This window comes from Schistocerca piceifrons, chromosome 5, assembly GCF_021461385.2.
Source record: "Schistocerca piceifrons isolate TAMUIC-IGC-003096 chromosome 5, iqSchPice1.1, whole genome shotgun sequence".
In the NCBI taxonomy this organism is placed as follows: domain Eukaryota; kingdom Metazoa; phylum Arthropoda; class Insecta; order Orthoptera; family Acrididae; genus Schistocerca; species Schistocerca piceifrons.
This window is the reverse complement of record NC_060142.1, coordinates 233,666,754-233,685,649: the sequence shown is the minus strand read 5'-3', so window position 1 is coordinate 233,685,649 and position 18,896 is coordinate 233,666,754. Positions and strand designations below refer to the sequence as shown.

The following is an 18,896-nucleotide window of genomic DNA, read 5'->3' as shown; positions in this document are numbered from 1 at the left end:
TCGCCAATAATAGATGCAAGAGACTATGTAATTAAATATGTTCTTAAACTGTTTGAGGAGAACGGATTTGTTCATGCCTCTTTCTGTGGCCTGAGTAAAGCATTTGACTGTGTAGGACATGACACACTTCTACAGAAACTCCATTTTTATGGCATCAGGGACATCAGCCTAAAACTACTAAAGTCTTCAGAATGAGATTTTCACTCTGCAGCGGAGTGTGTGCTGATATGAAACTTCCTGGCAGATTAAAACTGACTCGAACTCGGGACCTTTGCCTTTCACGGGCAGGAGAGCTTCTGTAAAGTTTGGAAGGTAGGAGACAAGGTACTGGCAGAAGTAAAGCTGTGAGGACAGGACGTGAGTCGTGCTTGGGTAGCTCATTTGGTAGAGCACTTGCCAGTAAATGGCAAAGATCCCGAGCTCGAGTCTCAGTCCAGCACACAGTTTTAATCTGCCAGGAAGTTTTACTAAAGTCTTATCTCTAAAACTGGGGGCAAGTTGTGCGTACTGGCACAGAAAAGTCTACCAAGAAACAAACAAAGGTGGGAGTTCCGCTGGGATACGTGTTAGGACCATTTTTGTTTTTGGTAATGATGAACCTTTTTACAGTGCTATTTGTAGACGACATTACCTTCCTAAACTAAAACAATGATCTAAATAAATTAAAAGATTCTGCAGACAGTACACTTGCCCCAACAGACAATACACCTGCCCCAACGTCATATTGGTTCAGGTCAAATGTATTTGTCCTGAACTAGAATAAAACACACAAAATGGAATTTAGTCTAAAGGACAAAATTCCTTTTAATGATCCCTGTTATATAAAGTTCTTGGGGTTATACTTAAATGGTAAATTGTCCTGTGAGCAATGCGTAAAATACACTACTGTTAAATTATCCAGAGTAATTTAATTATTAAGATGTCTTATGAAATGTCTACCAGAAACTTATGTTATAATATCTTATTTTACACTATTTCAAAGTACTTTGTCATATGGACTTGCGCTCTGGGTAAACTCAAGTCATGTTCAAGACATTACTTCTGCAGAAGAAAGTAATCAGAGTCATTACATGTACTCAGTGTAAAGCACATTGTAAGCCCTTGTCCTTTGATTGTAAAATAATGACTGTTATAAATCTGTATATATACCGAGTGTTAACATATACAAAAAGAATCTACATGAAGTAAAATGTGACCATGAATATTATTTCTACAACATGAGAAATACCAACTCCATACATACGATATACCATAGATTATCAAAGTCAATCAATAACTATGAGCTAGTGGGCTAGATCACGTAACTAATGAGAAGGTATTGAACAGAATTGGAGAGAAGAGAAATTTGTGGACCAACTTGACTAGAAGAAGGAATCGATTGCTAGAGCGTATTCTGAGGCATCAAGGGATCACCAATTTAGTATTGGAGGGTAAAAATCGTAGAGGGAGACCAAGAGATGAATACACTAAACAGATTCGGAAGGATGTAAGTTGCAGTAGGTACTGGGAGATGAAGAACCTTGCACAGGATAGAGTAGCATGGAGAGCTGCATCAAACCAGTCTCTGGACTGAAGACCACGACAACAACAGTGGGCCACAAACTATTTAATAAGCTTCTGCAGATGGTACAAGACCTTTCAGAGCATGAATTTAGGAAAACATTAAATAAATGGCTTGTTGCCAACCTCTTCTATGAATTAAAAGAATTTTTTGACTGCATCAAGGAATTGTAAGCTAATAGCTGACACAGCCAAACAGTTCTAATTATCTTACCTTATCACAGAAGGAAAAGATATCAGATGGGAATTGCCTTGTGAATCAACTTGTGCACTAATGAAAAACTTATGCACCTAAGGTTAGCAGAATACTTCTTGATTTTAACAGCGAATTACATTTGTATGTACAATCCATCATCCTTAAAATCAGTGGGCCCTTGAAAGAACTGGATCTTATGTTTTATATCAGCAATGTCAGTATCAACAGCTTACTTGCAGCTATAGTTTAAAGTACACAAAATACGACACATAAATGGAAAACATGATTGAGAACCGAATATGCAAACTTGACTGAGTGCAGTGTATGTGTAATATTCAGTGAAAGAGTAAATCACTGAAATCATGTGGCTCCCTTTTTGGATAAGGTCACTGTGACAATACATACAAGCTGTCACTGTTGCTGTGCTGCATAGCCCAATCTCTAGTTTCCATTTTTATTGGGTGAGTAAATTAGCTAGTACTAGAACTCTGTGAGGGCAGGTTTTATCCTGAATAAGGAATATCCTCTCACTCCTCTATCCCATTGTGTGGGTGATGTAAAAGTCTTTCACATCCCTGAACTGTATGTTTTGGTATGCCTGTAGAAATACTGTTGTATGTTAATGCCACAGCTTGGCCTTTCATTGTCGAGAAAATTGTTCGATCATCTTGGGCCCTGTCATCCACCTAACATTGCGTACATCCATACACAAATTTCTCTGTTTTACAAGGCAAGTGTTTTTATTTTTCCACAAGTAATAGAGTAAATTTAAATGTAATAGCACACTAGTATCTAAACTAATGTGTGTAGATAACATACTTAGTGTTGAGATTTAAAGATGGCTACTAACTAAATAACTGCTCAAGACTTTTTTTCTGTGTTGCATTGTTACTGGAATAATTGATTAAGGTCACTGCTTAGTTAACAAAAAGATGATGAAGATAGGAGGAACAGGATGGGTGGTGGAAAATAAGTTGTAGTTAAATTATCTAGAAGGAACTGGGGAATAGAAAATGTAGCAGATGAACAGATATTTATTTGCATTTATAAAAGAAAATCAAATTTTAAAAAATACATAAAGTAGGAACAATAATCTTCTGTAGTAGGAACCTTTCTTGTTTGATACAGTTCCGCACTGTCGCCTGATAAACAAAGTAAGAGCCTACGGAATATCAGACCAGCTGTGTGGCTGGATTGAAGAGTTTTTAGCAAACAGAACACAGCATGTTGTTATCAATGGAGAGACGTCTACAGACATTAAAGTAACCTCTGGCATGCCACAGGGGAGTGTTATGGGACCATTGCTTTTCACAATATATATAAATGACCTAGTAGATAGTGTCAGAAGTTCCATGCGGCTTTTCGCGGATGATGCTGTAGTATACAGAGAAGTTGCAACATTAGAAAATTGTAGCGAAATGCAGGAGGATCTGCAGCGGATAGGCACTTGGTGCAGGGAGTGGCAACTGACCCTTAACATAGACAAATGTAATGTATTGCGAATACATAGAAAGAAGGATCCTTTATTGTATGATTATATGATAGCAGAACAAACACTGGTAGCAGTTACTTCTGTAAAATATCTGGGAGTATGCGTGCGGAATGATTTGAAGTGGAATGATCATATAAAATTAATTGTTGGTAAGGCGGGTACCAGGTTGAGATTCATTGGGAGAGTGCTTAGAAAATGTAGTCCATCAACAAAGGAGGTGGCTTACAAAACACTCGTTCGACCTATACTTGAGTATTGCTCATCAGTGTGGGATCCGTACCAGATCGGGTTGACGGAGGAGATAGAGAAGATCCAAAGAAGAGCGGCGCGTTTCGTCACAGGGTTATTTGGTAACCGTGATAGCGTTACGGAGATGTTTAGCAAACTCAAGTGGCAGACTCTGCAAGAGAGGCGCTCTGCATCGCGGTGTAGCTTGCTCACCAGGTTTCGAGAGGGTGCGTTTCTGGATGAGGTATCAAATATATTGCTTCCCCCTACTTATACCTCCCGAGGAGATCACGAATGTAAAATTAGAGAGATTAGAGCGCGCATGGAGGCTTTCAGACAGTCATTCTTCCCGTGAACCATACGCGACTGGAACAGAAACGGGAGGTAATGACAGTGGCACATAAAGTGTCCTCCGCCACACACCGTTGGGTGGCTTGCGGAGTATAAATGTAGATGTAGATGTAGATGTTGCATCATCATCATCATAATATCTCATGTATTCCTTTTCTAGTTTTGTGGATGGCGTTATTGATCCACAACACAACAGCTTCACTTCGACCTTATGCCCAGTGTAGTGTAGCAGCTTGACGTGGCATTGAATCAACAAGTCATTAGAAGTCCTCTTCAGAAATATCAAGCCATGCTGCCTCTATAGCTATCCATAATTGCGGACATATTGCTGGTGCAGGATTTCCCGATTATGTCTCATAAATGTTTGATGGTGGCCAAATCATTTGCTTGAACTGTCCAGAATGTTTTTCAAACCAATCGTGAACAATTGGGGCCCCTGTTCCCCCCTTCAGGTCCGGCAGTAAGAATAGGCTCGAGGTTTTTCTGCCTGTCATAAGAGGTGACTAAAAGGAGTTTCACAGGTTTCTGCCTTCATGTGATGGTCCCCTATTGGGTTTGACCTTCATTCTTCAAAATTTTCGCAAAGAGCGAGCCAATTGGGGAAGAACACCTTACATGGTGCATCGTGTCCATCGTGCCTTGAGATCTTTAGCCCGCTTTCCATCGCCACATTTCAGTCCCGCTCATTCTCCATCTCTTGGGCTAGGACACCTTTTCTGGGTGCGTTTTCCACCATGCAATGTCGGTTTCTGCATTAATGATTACCATGGACTTCTTTGCACCTGATATCCAGCACGGTAGCCAGTCCATTGTGGTGGGGCCGCCATGTACCCTGTTGGTTGTAGCCCCCTGACCACATAGGGATCTCTCTGCTGATGCTTGTGCTGTTAACTCCCCACATATGCCAAGGGGTAGATGCCCATCCCCCTGGGGCATCAAGACTCCCAGCAATGACCATCTTGCCAGGTGGCCTTTGCTGTGGCTGGGTGGCACCTGTGGGGAGGGCCCCTGGTCGGAGTGGGTAGCATCGGGGCAGATGACACGCGATGAAGCATAGTCCATCATCTCTTGCTGGTGGTGAAACACCAGCATTCTCTAAGCGTTCACGAGCTCAATTCATCACACAGGAGTATGACCCCAAATCGTTCCCCTCCCTGAGCATGCCATGGGAGAAATATCAGGCTAAGGATGGTAGCGTATTTTATTCACTCCAGAACCTTGTATGTTCGAGAGCTGATGGGGAATCTTTCATTCCATGGAGCCTCAGTTTTTTGTGGAGCATTTGGAGGACAAGTTTGGGGAGGTGGAGGGCTAGTCCAAAATGCGCTCTGGGTCAGTCTTGATAAAAACAGCATCCTCTGCCCAGTCACGGACGTTACACGCTTGCTTGTGACAAGCTGGGGGATGTTTCTGCGACCATCACGCCCCATAAGAGCTTAAATATGCTCCAGGGTATCGTATTTCACAGGGACCTTCTTTTGCAGTCCGATGATGAGCTGCTCGCCAGTTTAGAGCGGCGAGGTGTACATTTTGTCCCGCGTGTCCACTATGGTCCGAGGGATAATCAGGTTGTCATCAGTGCCTTCATCTTGGCCTTTGTGGGTGATACATTGCCTGAGAAGGTCGAGGTGATGGTCTACCGCTGTGATGTAAAGCCCTATATCCCTCCACCGATGCAGTGCTCTAAGTGCTGGAAGTTCGGCCATATGTCATCCTGCTATACTTCCAGCGTCACATGTTGAGATTGCAGACGCCCAACACATCCCAATAATCTATGTGTCCCGCCTCCTATCTGTGTCAACTGCAGAGAGCACCATTCGCCTTGCTATCCAGACTGCAGGATTCTCCAGAAAGAAAGGAAAATCGTGGAGCACAAGGCCCTGGACCGACTGACCTACACTGAGGCTAAGAGAAAATTTGAATGCCTACATCCTGTATGTATGACATCGTCTTTTGCCACTGCTGCAACAGTTCTGGCACTGTCAGCTCCGTCAACCCGTCACACTTCAGAGCCGGAAGACTACACCTACCTCCTTGACAATGGGTGGAACTTCCGTCGCTGTTACTCCTGCACCACCTACTTTGGGAGCAACACACCCCACCCCCCCCCAACCATTGGGGACGTTCATCCCTACTTCTAAAATGGAGAAGCATAAGTCTTCTTCAGCTTCTCTCGCTAAGAAGGGGTTCCTTCGGTCACTCCCTTCCCATGTTTCTGCTGGTGGGAAAGATGACACCCACCAGTGGCTGAAGAGCTCAAAAGCAGCTGGCCGTAGAGCTTCATGCTCATTCTCACTGAGCCAGTTAAGTCCTCCCAGCCAGGGAAACCCAAGGAGCACTGAGAGAAATCAAAAAAGAAAACCCCTAAGACCAAGGAAATTGTGGTGGCATCCACACCACTGCTACCTACAAGCTCTACTTCTGAGGATGTGGTGGAGATTCTGGCGTCTGCTGAGGACCTGGATCTCACCAGACCCTCAGACACAATGGATATAGACTGCTTAGGCAAAAAGTCAGTGGCAGCAGGTGACCCTGAGGTGTAAACTGCCTTCCCAGTCTCATGATGATGTCATCCTCCATTGGAATTGCGGAAGTTTTTCCACCGCCTGGCTGAACTACAGCAACTTTTCAACTTTACACCTGCTATCTGCATTGCCCTCCGGGAAACCTGGTTCCCACCAATGCGGACTCCTGCCCTCTGTGGCTATAAGGGATATTACAGGAACATTAGCGACTATAATTGAGTGTCAGGTGGAGTTTGCTTGTATGTCCTAAACTCAGTCTGTAGAGACACTGTGCCTATTAAAACCCCTCTTGAAGCTGTGGCTGTCAGAATAAGGACGACGCAGAAAATAACAGTCTGCAATGTTTATCTTCTTCCAGATGGTGCAGTAGCCCTGAATGTATTAGCTGCACTGATTGATTAACTCCCTAAACCTTTCTTATTTTTGGGAGATTTTAATGCCCATAACCCTATGTGGGGTGGCACTGTGCTTACTGGTGGAGGCAGAGATGCCAAAACTTAACTGTCTCAGTTTGATCTCTGCCTCTTATATACTGGGGCCACCACACATTTCAGTGTGGCTCATGGTAATTACTTGACCATTGTTTTATCAATTTGCAGCTCAGGACTTCTCCCATCTATCCACTGGAGAGCACATGACGACTTGTGTGGTAGTGACCACTTCCCCATCTTCCTGTCACTGTCAACGGTGTCAGGCCCACGGACGCCTGCCCATATGGGCTTTAAACAAGGCAGACTGAGAAACTTTCACCTCTGCTGTCACCATTGAATCTCCTCCACATGGTAACATCAATGTGATGGTTGAGCAGGTGACTACAACAATTGTTTCTGCGGCAGAAAACGTGATCCCTTGCTCTTTAGGGTGCGCCCGGTGTAAGGCAGTCCCTTGGTGGTTGCCGGAATTCGCTGAAGCAATTAAGGAGCATCAGCGTGCTCTACAACGGCGTAAGTGGCACACTTCCCTGGAGCACCTCATAGTGTTTAGATGGCACCCTGCCCGCATTCACCAAATTATCAGACGATGGAAGCCGGAGTGTTGGGAGTGATATATCTCAACCCTTTGGTGCCATACATCACCTTCCCAAGTCTGGAGAACACTCAAACTTGTTTTCGGGTACCAGTCCCTAACAGGTGTTCCCAGTGTTAACATAAATGGCATGTTATCTACCTCACAAACGTGATTGCCGAGTACTTTGCCCAAGCCTCTGCGTCAGGGAATTACCCCCCAGCCTTTCGCACTCTCAAACAGTGGCTGGAAGGGAAAATCCTCTCATTCACTACATGCCACAGTGAATTCTATAATGCCCCATTTGTAGAGTGGGAGCTCCTCAGTGCCCATGCACATTGCCCCGACACAGCTCCAGGGCCTGATTGGATCCACAGCCAGATGATTAAACATCTATCATCTGACTACAAGTACATATCCTTGTCATCTTCAACCGGATCTGGTACGATGGCGTCTTTCCATTGCAATGGCGGGAGAACGCTTTCATTCTGGTGCTCAAACCTTGTTAAAAACCCACTTGATGTGGATAGCTATCGGTCCATCAGCATTCTTTGTAAGCTGCTGGAACGTATGGTGAGTTGGCGGTTGGTTTAGGTCCTGGAGTCATGTGGCCTACTGGCTCCATGTCAGGGTGGTTTCCGCCAGGGTCGCTCTACCACTAATAATCTTGTGCCCCTCAAGTCTGCCATCCGAACAGCCTTTTTCAGACGCAGACACCTGGTTGCCATCTTTTTTGTCTTATGTAAAGCATACAACACGACCTGGCAACATCATAACCTTGCCACATTGTATGTGGGGTCTCCAGCGCCCGCTGCTGATTTTTATCCAAAACTTCCTGTCGCTCCATACTTTCAATGTCCAAGTTGGTGTCTCCCATAGTTCCATCCATATCGAGAAGAATGGAGTCCCGCAGGGCTCTGTATTGAGTCTCTCTCTATTTTTATTAGCCATTAACTGTCTAGCAGCAGCTGTCGGGCCCTCCGTCTCACCTTCTCTGTATGCAGACAACTTCTGCATTTCGTACGGCTGCTCCAGTACTGGTGTTGCTGAGTGGCGCCTACAGGGAGCCATCCGCGAGGCGTAGTCATGGGCTCTAGCCCATGGCTTCCAGTTTTCCGCCGTGAAGACGTGTCATGCATTTCTGTCGGCGTCGTACCATTCATCCAGAATCAGCACTTTACCTTAATGACGATCCACTCACTGTAATGGAGACGTATCACTGCTTAGGTCTGGTTTTCGACGCTAGTTTAACTTGGCTTCCTCATCTTCGTCAGCTTAAATGGAAGTGTTGGCAGTACTTCAGTTCCCTCTGCTGCCTGAGCAACACCAACTGGGGTGCAGATTGATCCATGCTGCTGCTGCTGCTGCTGCTGCTCTACGGAGCCCTTCTTTAATCCCACCTTGAGTATGGGAGTGTTATTTATGGTTCAGCGTTGCGTTTGCTTGACCCTATGCACCATCGCAGAGTTCGACTAACGACAGGAGATTTTAGGACGAGTCCGGTGACAAGCATACTGGTGGAGCTGAGTCCCTCCATTGAAGATCAGACGTGCACAACTGCTCGCCAGTTACATTGCACACATTCATAGCTCTCCTGAACATCCTAATTACCATCTTCATTTCCCAACCAAGGCAGTTCACCGCCTCCCGCATAGGTGGCCCAGGTCAGGGCTAATGATTGCGGTTTGCATGCAATTGTTTCTGTCTGAACGGGAGTCCTTACCTGTGCCATCTCTCCTAGACGTCCATTCACGTACTCCTCTGTGGTGTAGCTGTAGGCTGAAGCATCGCCTGGCCCTACTCCGTTAACCCTGCGGGTCTCCGCTGTCACTTCCTCTCGATTCTTGAAGTGTTCTGGGGCTCTGAGGTGGTTTACACCGACAGCTCGATGGCTGATGGTAATGTTGGTTTGTCCACAGAGGCCATATTGAATAGCATTCCTTGCCCGATGGCTGCAGTGTTTTCACTGCCGAACTGGTGGCTCTGTCTCGTGCTCTTGAGCACATCCATTCATGCCCCGGGGAATCGTTTCTTCTGTGTACTGACTCCTTGAGCAGTCTACAAGCTATCAACCAGTGCTACCCTCGCCATCCTTTGGTGGCATCCATCCAGGTGTCCATCTATGCCCTGGACTGGTCCCGTCGTTAAGTGGTGTTTGTGTGGACCCCAGGACATGTTGGCATCCTAGGCAACGAACTAGCCGACAGGCTGGCCAAACAGGCTACACGGAACCCGCTTCTGGAGATGGGCATATCTGAACCTGACCTGTGTTCTGATTTACCCCACAGGGTTTTACAGTTTTAGAAGACGAAATTGCATAACAGTACCCAAAATAAACTGTGTGTCATTAACGAGACTACGAATGTGTGGAAGTCTTCCATGCGGGCTTCTCACATGGAATCAGTTGCCCTCTGCTGGCTCCACATTGGCCATGCTTGGGTGACCCACAGTTACCTCCTGCACCGTGAACACCCACCTCATTGTCGGTGTGGTGCCTGGTTGACAGTGGCCCATATTCTGGGGCACTGTCCCACTTTGACAGCCCAGCGACAAAATCTTGGGTTACCGGACTTGTTGCTGCTCATTTTATCCGACAACGCCTCATTAGCTGATTTAGTTTTACGTTTTATTTGTGAGGGTGGGTTTTATCATTTAATCTAAGTTTTAGCACGTGTCCTTTGTCCCTCTGTGTCCTCCACCCTAGTGCTTTTAGGGTGGAGGTTTTAATGTGTTGCAGAGTGGCTGGCTTTTCCTTTTTATTCTCGTGGTTGGCCAGCCACTATAAACTGCTTTCTTGTTTTACTCCCTTCTGTTTCTAGCATCTCTCTGTTGTTAACTTTTCCTTTTAGTGTTCATTGCCTTTGCTTCGTTCTTGTGCTTTTTCCTTTCTTTCCATTTTGTGCTATATGTCTTGTCTGTTTTATTCTCATACTTGTGGCAGTGTTTTATTAGGAACAAGGGACCAGTGATCTCGTAGTTTGGTCCCTTCTCCCCTCTTTTAAACCAACGAACCAACCAACCAATTGGGGCCCTGTGACAACGTACATTTTCATCTATAAAAATGTCATCATTGTTTGTGAACATGAAGGTCATGAATGGCTGCAAATGGTATCCAAGTAGCCAAATATAACCATTTCCAGTCAATGATCGGTTCAGTTGGACCAGAGGACCCATTCTGTTCCAAGTAAACACAACCCACACCATTATGGAGCCACCACCAGCTTACATTGTGCCTTGTTGACAACTTGGGTCCATGGCTTCATGGGATCTGAACCACATTTGAACCCAGTCATAAGCTCTTACCAACGGAAATCAGGACTCGTCTAACAAGGCCATGGTTTTGCAGTCACCTAGGCCCCAGTTGTTACGGTCAAGAGCCCAGGAGAGACTCTGTAGGTGGTGTGCTGCTAGCAAACCCACTTGCATTGGTTGTCTGCTGTCATAGCCCATTCACATCAAATTTCGCCAAACTGTCCTGACGGATAGGTTTGTTGTATGTCCCAGATTGATTTCTGTGGTTATTTTACAGTTTTCCTTATCTGTTAGCACTGGCAACTCTACGCAAATGCCACTGCTCTTGGTCATTAATTGAAGGCCATCAGCCACTGCGTTCTGCGGGTGAGAGGTAATGCTGGAAATTTGGTATTCTTGGCACACTTTTGACTCAGTGCATCCCAGAAAAATGAATTCCCTTGAGATTTTCAAAATAGAATATCCCACACGTCTAGGTCCAAACTACCATTCCATGTTCAGAGTTTGTTAATTCCCATCATGTGGCCATAATCACATTGGAAACTATTTGATATGAATCGCCCAAGTACAAATGACAGCTCCACCAATGCATTGCCCTTTTACACCTTGTGTACACGATACTACTGCCATCGTTGTATGCGCATATCGCTACTCCTGACTTTTATCACTTCAGTGTAAATCTGTTTCCCTGGATTCTCGTGTTGCCTCACTGCCCCCCCCCCCCCCCCCTTGTTAGGGTTCTGTCCTTTCATGTAGGTACGTCATTTCCTCGTAAGACATATTGCCTGAAAAGCAGCCAAACCTGGCATATTCTAAGCGTAGTATCAGTGTAGTCTCATTCCTGACTATTTTCTTTGACCTCATTGTCCTTTCAGTCTCTCACTGCCTTCCTATTTCCCCACCTTATCATTACTTTTCCCCCTTCAGATAATAATTATCCCCACCCTTTGAGATTTATCTTAGATTTGACTTCAGAGTTCACATAATTAATTTGAAATGGAAGGTATTTATATTAAATATATACATCAGCAACCTTTGCTGAGGATTTAATTGCAGGCAGTTACTAGTTTAAAGTAAAATTAACACTTTTTCTGCAGTGCCAAAATGCTTGTCTGCTGGAATCATCTCCCAAGTCTTCCCACTTCATGATCTTCCATCACTCCAGAAGCTACAGAAGTCATGGGTTCGTGACTTCTTTCGCAAGCAACCTTTGGGTAAGACAAATTTTGTGTCTTGTATTCTATGTCTGATTTATTCTTCTTTGCACATTATTTGAAAACTAGCAAGATTTGTGAGTTTAAATAAGCATTACTTCATGATAGGTGACTCATTAAAGTTAGTTTAGAACTATGAAAGTTGTATTTTCTGTTGAATGCAAAATTAATTTATCTTATTGTCATCTAGGATGTAGACAGTTGTCCTATTATTACTGTTATGATAGTGGTAGAATTAACTTCCAAATAATTCATAGCAGTTCATTTGACCAGTAGATGTTACTTTGATATGTTGTTCTCTTGTATAAATGTTCCGTACACGATTGTTTGACATTTAAATGTTTTAGAGAAGTTGAAACATTGATTGCATGGATGAGTTGAATTGGGCTGCACAGCTTGTGCAGTTTCCTGTTAATGTTAACAGAAGAATCAAAATGACAGTTATGACAGTAAGTTTGTTAGATTGTATCAAATTAATCCATCTTTTATAATAGTAAGGGGAAACAACACTTTGAGTTGCAAAATTAGAAGGAGCAGGAGTAACAGTTTTCAAACAGGCTTATGTATTGGGCATAAACTCTAAGCTATCTGTGACATGGACAACCAAAGATCCATGTCTACATAGCAATAGACTGAAACTGAGCACTAAAATATGTCATACCTTTTTTAAATTAGAGCAAGCATTCACTTTTATCATTATGTTCATTAGTTCAAATACTGTAAGCTGTAAATGCTGAATAACAATTCCACATTCACATCTAGTCACTGCTGATTTCAGTAATGTTGTAAATAGTTATAATCTCTGGCATAAAGTATAGGGAAACAGTACAAAAGGAGGAAAGTATTTAGCTGGGAGAAATATTTTGTGTGCCCACTCTCTCCTAAATCACTGGAATTCAGGAGACGTGTTGGCTTACTCCACTGCTTCTATACCACTTTTACACCTTTTCCTTGCATTTTTTACTTCTATTCTAAGTGCTCAGTATTCATTATCTTTTAATATTTCAAATTTCTAACACAATCACTCCAACATTTACAGTGGTAGTGCTTTTCTTGTGTATTTACTGATTGCTAACAAACTTTTCAGCATATTGTGCCCAGTATACTCTGTTCAGTTACTACTGGCCTAACACACTAGCAGGCAAAGGTCCCGAGTTCTAATCTTGATCCGGCACACAGTTTTAATCTGCTAATAAGTTTCATATCAGCGCACACTCCACTGTAGAGTGAAAATCTTATTCTAGCAGGTTTATCTTGTTTGCTGCAGGAAACATAACAGCTTCATCATTGTTGGTTTACATGTGATATTTTTTAATGCTATGATTTTCGACAAAACAGCCAATTGGATTATTTACCAGATGTCATTAGTCTTCTTCACTATACAGCAGTTATTGCATCTTGCTGATGTTTTTCAGTTAGATAGTATTGCACAGTGCTTTGTTCTCTTTGAGAAAAACACTGTTAAATTATTGTTTCCTGCTATAGTGCCTGTATTATTGATTCTATCATCATCTATGTGTTTCACAGTTTTCTAATAGCTGTCAATGTCTGTTCTTCAGACTGCAGAAAGATAAGATATTTTATCTCTCTGTTGGCATTTCAACAAGTGTAGTGGGAACTTCAGAAAATAAGATGAAAGAGTATGTTTCAGAATACAGGAATAAAGCAGAACAGCTTTTTTAGTGGGACAAATGAGTCAGTTGCTAACATGAAATTGTATGTATAACAAGACCAAAATAACAACAGACTTGTGTTCTACCACGTGGACAAAAGATAAATGCAGATAGAAAATTTAGGTTGTTAACAAGAATACATAACACACAATTTCATAAAACAGAACAAAATTATCGGTTGTTTAAGGACACTGCAATAAGTACTTGTCACTGTGACCATGGCACAGTGGTTAAAAAGGCTCATATTCAGGAGAGGTGAGTTTTCGAATTCCCACCATATTATCCACACTTCATGCATCTCAAAAATCACTTAAAGTAAATGAGACAGATTTCCTTTAAAGAGATCGTGATCGATTATCTGCACAGTCTTTCTCCATCAGTCATCAGTTGCTAACCAAAGGGCTCAATGAATATATCCTAGCTAAAGAAAATCAGCTGTACAATATAAGCAAGCATTGTGTACCAAATGCAGAATTATGATTAACACTTCTGAATTTCTGATAGAGCAATCAAAACCATACTGCATTGATATAAGAAATAAAATGTTTTGGCCTCTGCCTCTCCTACACTGATGAATCCAAAAGGGAAGCTGAAAGTCAAAAGGGAATATATACTAATAGTAAGATGCCACAGATATCAAATTGTGTGATTAAGAACAAAAGAAGAGCATGGGAAATTGCTTCACTATAATAAAATCTGTATGGAGTGAACTATGAAGGAAGTGTTGCAAAACCAACATAGAAAATAAAAGTGATAATATCAGTGTGTTTGCTGATTTCAGTCCACTAATTGGTTATTATAATTTATTTGTTCTAGGTATGATTTTAGCATGCGATCTGTAAAAAGAGGTCGTAGAAAGAAAATCATAGTTCTCTCTAAGACCAGGCAAAGATAAAAATTTGCTTCTGTTAAGAAATCGAGAAACTCGCAACATGAAACTTGTTGGGGTGTTATTCTTTAAATTGAATCTAAACAGTGCAACAAAGATGTGTGTCATTGTGTGAATGCGAAAATTTGTCGTGCAATAATGATAAATTGTCCCCAAAACATAAAAAGACTTGATGTCATCAGTTTTCGCCACCTGATCTCTCTCTTTGTTGTTGTCAGAAAAATTGGAAAGATACCTGAATGATCATTACATAAACAGTTGCATTCACAGAGGTTTTTAGTTTCAGTGGAGCATGCCAATATAATGGGGAAATGCACTTATCAGTTGTGTAATATTTTGTTTGTTGAATGAAACAAGGGAAAAGAGGGTGTTAATTTGAAGCCAAAGGTAAGAAAATAAAATGTGGCAACCTGTTTTGAAAAGTGAGATGAAGCTGAGCAAGGAGAGATAAAATGATACAAAAATGGAATATATTCAGTTGTATACTTGTAGATCTTGTGAATGTAAGCAGCATTGTGATGAAGGATTCACTGCTTGGTCGCTAAGAGGCAACCGATTTAAAACATTGAAAAAAGTAAGTGATTGATTCAATATGTATTAGTCATTATTTCAACTTCTACATTAAGAATCATCCCTCAAAATTATTTGTCCCATTCTCTGTGGCAGCCGGTTGTAATGTGCCAAGGAGTTACAGCAAACTGTAAATAGCGCACTAAAGTTATGCCATTGCTCTTCAAATTCAAGTCAGAAATCACACTAAAATAACGCCATTTCTTTTTGAATGTGAGCCAGAATTACACCATTTCTCTCTGAATGCATGCTGGCAGGCAAATAAAATGAACAAAAACATGTTTTGTAGCTCTCTCTCTCTCTCTCCATGGTAACTAGAAACCAGTGTCAAGTGCTGAAATGTAGGTCAGCCGTGCTGCAATCAACTTAGAGAAGGGACACAGCTATCAGTTTTCAGTTGTGCATGCTGTGATGTCACATCATCCCTTCTGACAGTACGAGAGCTACATTGCTCACAGCACCAATCAGTATTTTTCTTTGAAATTGTGTATGACTTATTGTGCAAGCATAGAGTATAAGGGATGTTTGAGGGACGCCTGTAGTAATAGCTCCATGGACAAAGGTTAGCTGCACTGACTGGTAATTTGTTGATCTGGGGTCGATTCCTTGTGCTACCAACATTTTATTTTCTTGCAGTGTTAAACAATTAATTATAAAATTTAAAGAGATTTTAACAGTTCAGTGTATGTACATAAGATTAAAACATTAACTGCCACGATCCCCATTTGGGGACCGGATGGTGTTTTTCCCCATCAGTTGGCAGCAGTGTCTTTGATTTAATGCTGAATAGCTTATAATATTTGACAACAGTCTAACTGAAGTGAGTGACAGAGCAGAATAAAAATATTGCGTTTGGTTTCTTGTATAAAGTTGAATAAACCACAAATCGGATGGTAAGTCGTGTACACAAATATCATAATTTTCAACTGTGTTATTTTTGCATTATTTTTATTATTTCATCAAATGATGTGATCATATTGTAAATTAGTAGGTTACAGTAGCTTACAAATGTTTCTATGTTCATTTATTATTAGTAAAGTTTGTTTTATTACATGTTTTAAAGTGATACCCATTTGGGGATTGTGGCTGATACGAAGTACTTTCATACAATCACAATCATTGTATCTTATATTTTTCATTTATTTTTAGATATGGGAACCAGAAAGTTCCTCACACTAGCCGAAGTAGAAGATATGATAAATGATCCTAACTTTCTCACCAAGGATAATGATGGTGTGATAGGTATTGTAGAACTTCCCCCTGACAATTTGGATCATGTTTCCGATGCTGAAGAATTCGATGACGGCATTTTGGAACACACTTATCCTAACGATGTTCCTGGTAGGCAATTGCAGTTGCCAATACTGATACAGAACCTCTGGCCAAAAATGATCCTAGTACTTCATGGCCCAAATGGTCAAAGAAGTTCGACTTAAAAATGGTTAAAATAGTTTCCAATTAGCAAAAAGTTCAGCCTGATTACGAAAAGACATTTGGGCATAATGATGATAAAAACAAGAGCTGTGGAACAAGTAACTGCTTTCAAAGGAAAATCAGTGATCGAAATTTTCAAAATTCTGTTAGGCCAAGAAATAATGAATGTCACTGTCAAAGAAAGTGTCGCATACTCTGCACAGAATAACAGGCATGGATTTACGTATTTGGTAGGCTGTCTTCGAAAATTTGTAGGCTTTTAATGCCATACAGGTTACCATTCTTTGCCTCAGGAGCAAATGTATTGGTGCGAAGATGAAGACTTCGACATTAGAAGTGTCAGAAAATGTTTCTCCATATACAGGTATTTAGAAATAAAGAAAAATTTGCACTTCAGTGACAATTCTAAACTGACAGATAATAATTTGGCAATTGCAGATTGCAAGATATGCCCCCTCATTGACAAAATGAATCAAAATTATATGAAGTTTGGTGTGTTTTTCAACAAATATAAGCATTGATGAGCAGATGGTCAGATATTACGGGCATCGTTATTTCAAACAATTTATTTGGCTTAAACCCATACAGTTTGGATTCAAACAGTGGACAGTGTGTTATGCAGAAATGGGATACTGCTTTCATACAGAATTGTACACTGGGAAAAGGAATGATGACAGTGAGGTGCAAGGTTTGGGTGAATCAGATATAATGAGCAAAATATCTATGGTGAACAATCCCTATAACCACATTTTCTTTTTTGGTAATTATTTCACTAGTTTTGATCTAATGAAAACCTTAACAGACCAAAATGTAGCAGCAACAGGGACAGTTTGATCAAACCATATAAATAAATGCTCTCTCAAGTCAGATAATGAATTCAGAGAGGAACCTTGTGGAGCTGTGGATTACAAATTTGATGTCAAAAACAAAATATTCTGTGCTGTATGGAAAGAGAATAAATGTGTATGAGTCTTGTCAAACCATCAAGGAATATATCCAGAGAAGAAAGTAAGTAGATGGTCCAGATTGGAGAAAAAAAGATATGCAAGTACCCCAGTCTCTCTGTATACATCTCTACAATAAACTCATGGGTGGAGTGGACAAACTTGACTGGTATATAAATAAAAATAGAATAAAAATACGTGGAAAGAAATGGTACTTCCCATTTTCACAAACATAATTGATACTGGAGTAGTGAATGCTTATGTATTGTACTGTCATGCTAACAGCAATATACCCCTTTTAGAGTTAGGAGGCAAATAACTAGAGGCTACATACAAACACAGTCTATTTCTAATCCTAAAAGTCTTGGTAGACCATCACTGCAGAAAAAGACCCAGAAACAGTGAGAAAAAAATCCATTGGGACATTACCTGGAAAGAACCAGCAAGGGAAAACAAAGAAAATTTGTGATATGCAAGAGGGACGTAAAAAAAAAACCAATGTAGAAAATGTAATGTAGGGTTACATATGGAATGTATGGAACAGTGGCATCAATAAGTTTTTTACTTACACAAATGTAAAACATGAGTTCATACGAAATGTAATTTAATTTATGTCCAAATAATCAACAATAAACAAAACTGTAAAATATTATTGCAAATAAAATTTGTTTCCAATTATTCCTTTTTTTTCATGTCATCTGCCACGATCCCCATTTGGGGCTTTCTGAAAAAAACTGCTCTACTTTTGAGAAACGTATTCTGTAGATAAAAGTGGTATGTCAGGTTTAAATGTCTTACACAAATAAACAGAATTTCTCAGTAATTTTTTTTTTAAATTATCAGTTAATGGGTTAATATATTCAGTTTAGTTAAATTACTATCCTTGTAAGTCAAAAGGCTATAGGTGATCATAAAAAAGTGAGTATATGAGCAGATTTAGTATAAAAGGTTGTTTTTTGAGCAGCTACCACAGCAGTGAATTTACTAAAAGAAGGTGGCATTTTCCATTTTTGCTGTATTAATTTTATTTGTTCATGACTAGTTTGACTTCTAGGCTATTCTCAATTGATGTGTTTCTACAATAGAAAACTATACCTTACATAATGAAATGTCAGTGTCTTTAAATTTGTTTTCTATTTGTTTTGGTTCACAAATGTTGTCTTGCTGGTTTGACAGCTTGCAAATTGCAAAGGTTTTTAAAGTTACCAATGTAAATATCAAGCTGTCAAACCAACAAGACAGCATTTCCAAACCAAAAAAAAAAACTCAAATTTAATTATGCTGACATTTCATTATGTAAGCATATTTTTCTATTGCAGAACCACAAAATAACCTGAGAATGGCCTGGAAGGCAGGAATTATCGGTGAACAAATAAAATTACACAACAAAAATGGAAAATGCCACCAGCTTTCAATATGAAAGTGTTTTCTGTAGATGGTCTGCTGAAAAGCCCTTTTTCCAGTAGATCCTAGGAGGAGAAAGTGATATTTAAAGAGTTACATAGATCTTCTCTATACGTATATCTAACAGGAGGACATGGAATGAAGCATACCAGTGTGTCT

General features: G+C 41.0%; 1 protein-coding gene across 1 annotated transcript in view; it reads left to right on the top strand.

Moving 5' to 3' along the window:
• Window positions 1–18,896, top strand: part of LOC124798259 (anoctamin-8) — a 197,921-nt gene that overhangs the window by 29,935 nt on the left and 149,090 nt on the right. The window contains exon 5 of the mRNA XM_047261579.1: window positions 11,707–11,823. Within this exon, the coding sequence (XP_047117535.1) occupies window positions 11,707–11,823 (117 nt within the window). The remainder of the gene's footprint in view (window positions 1–11,706; window positions 11,824–18,896) is intronic.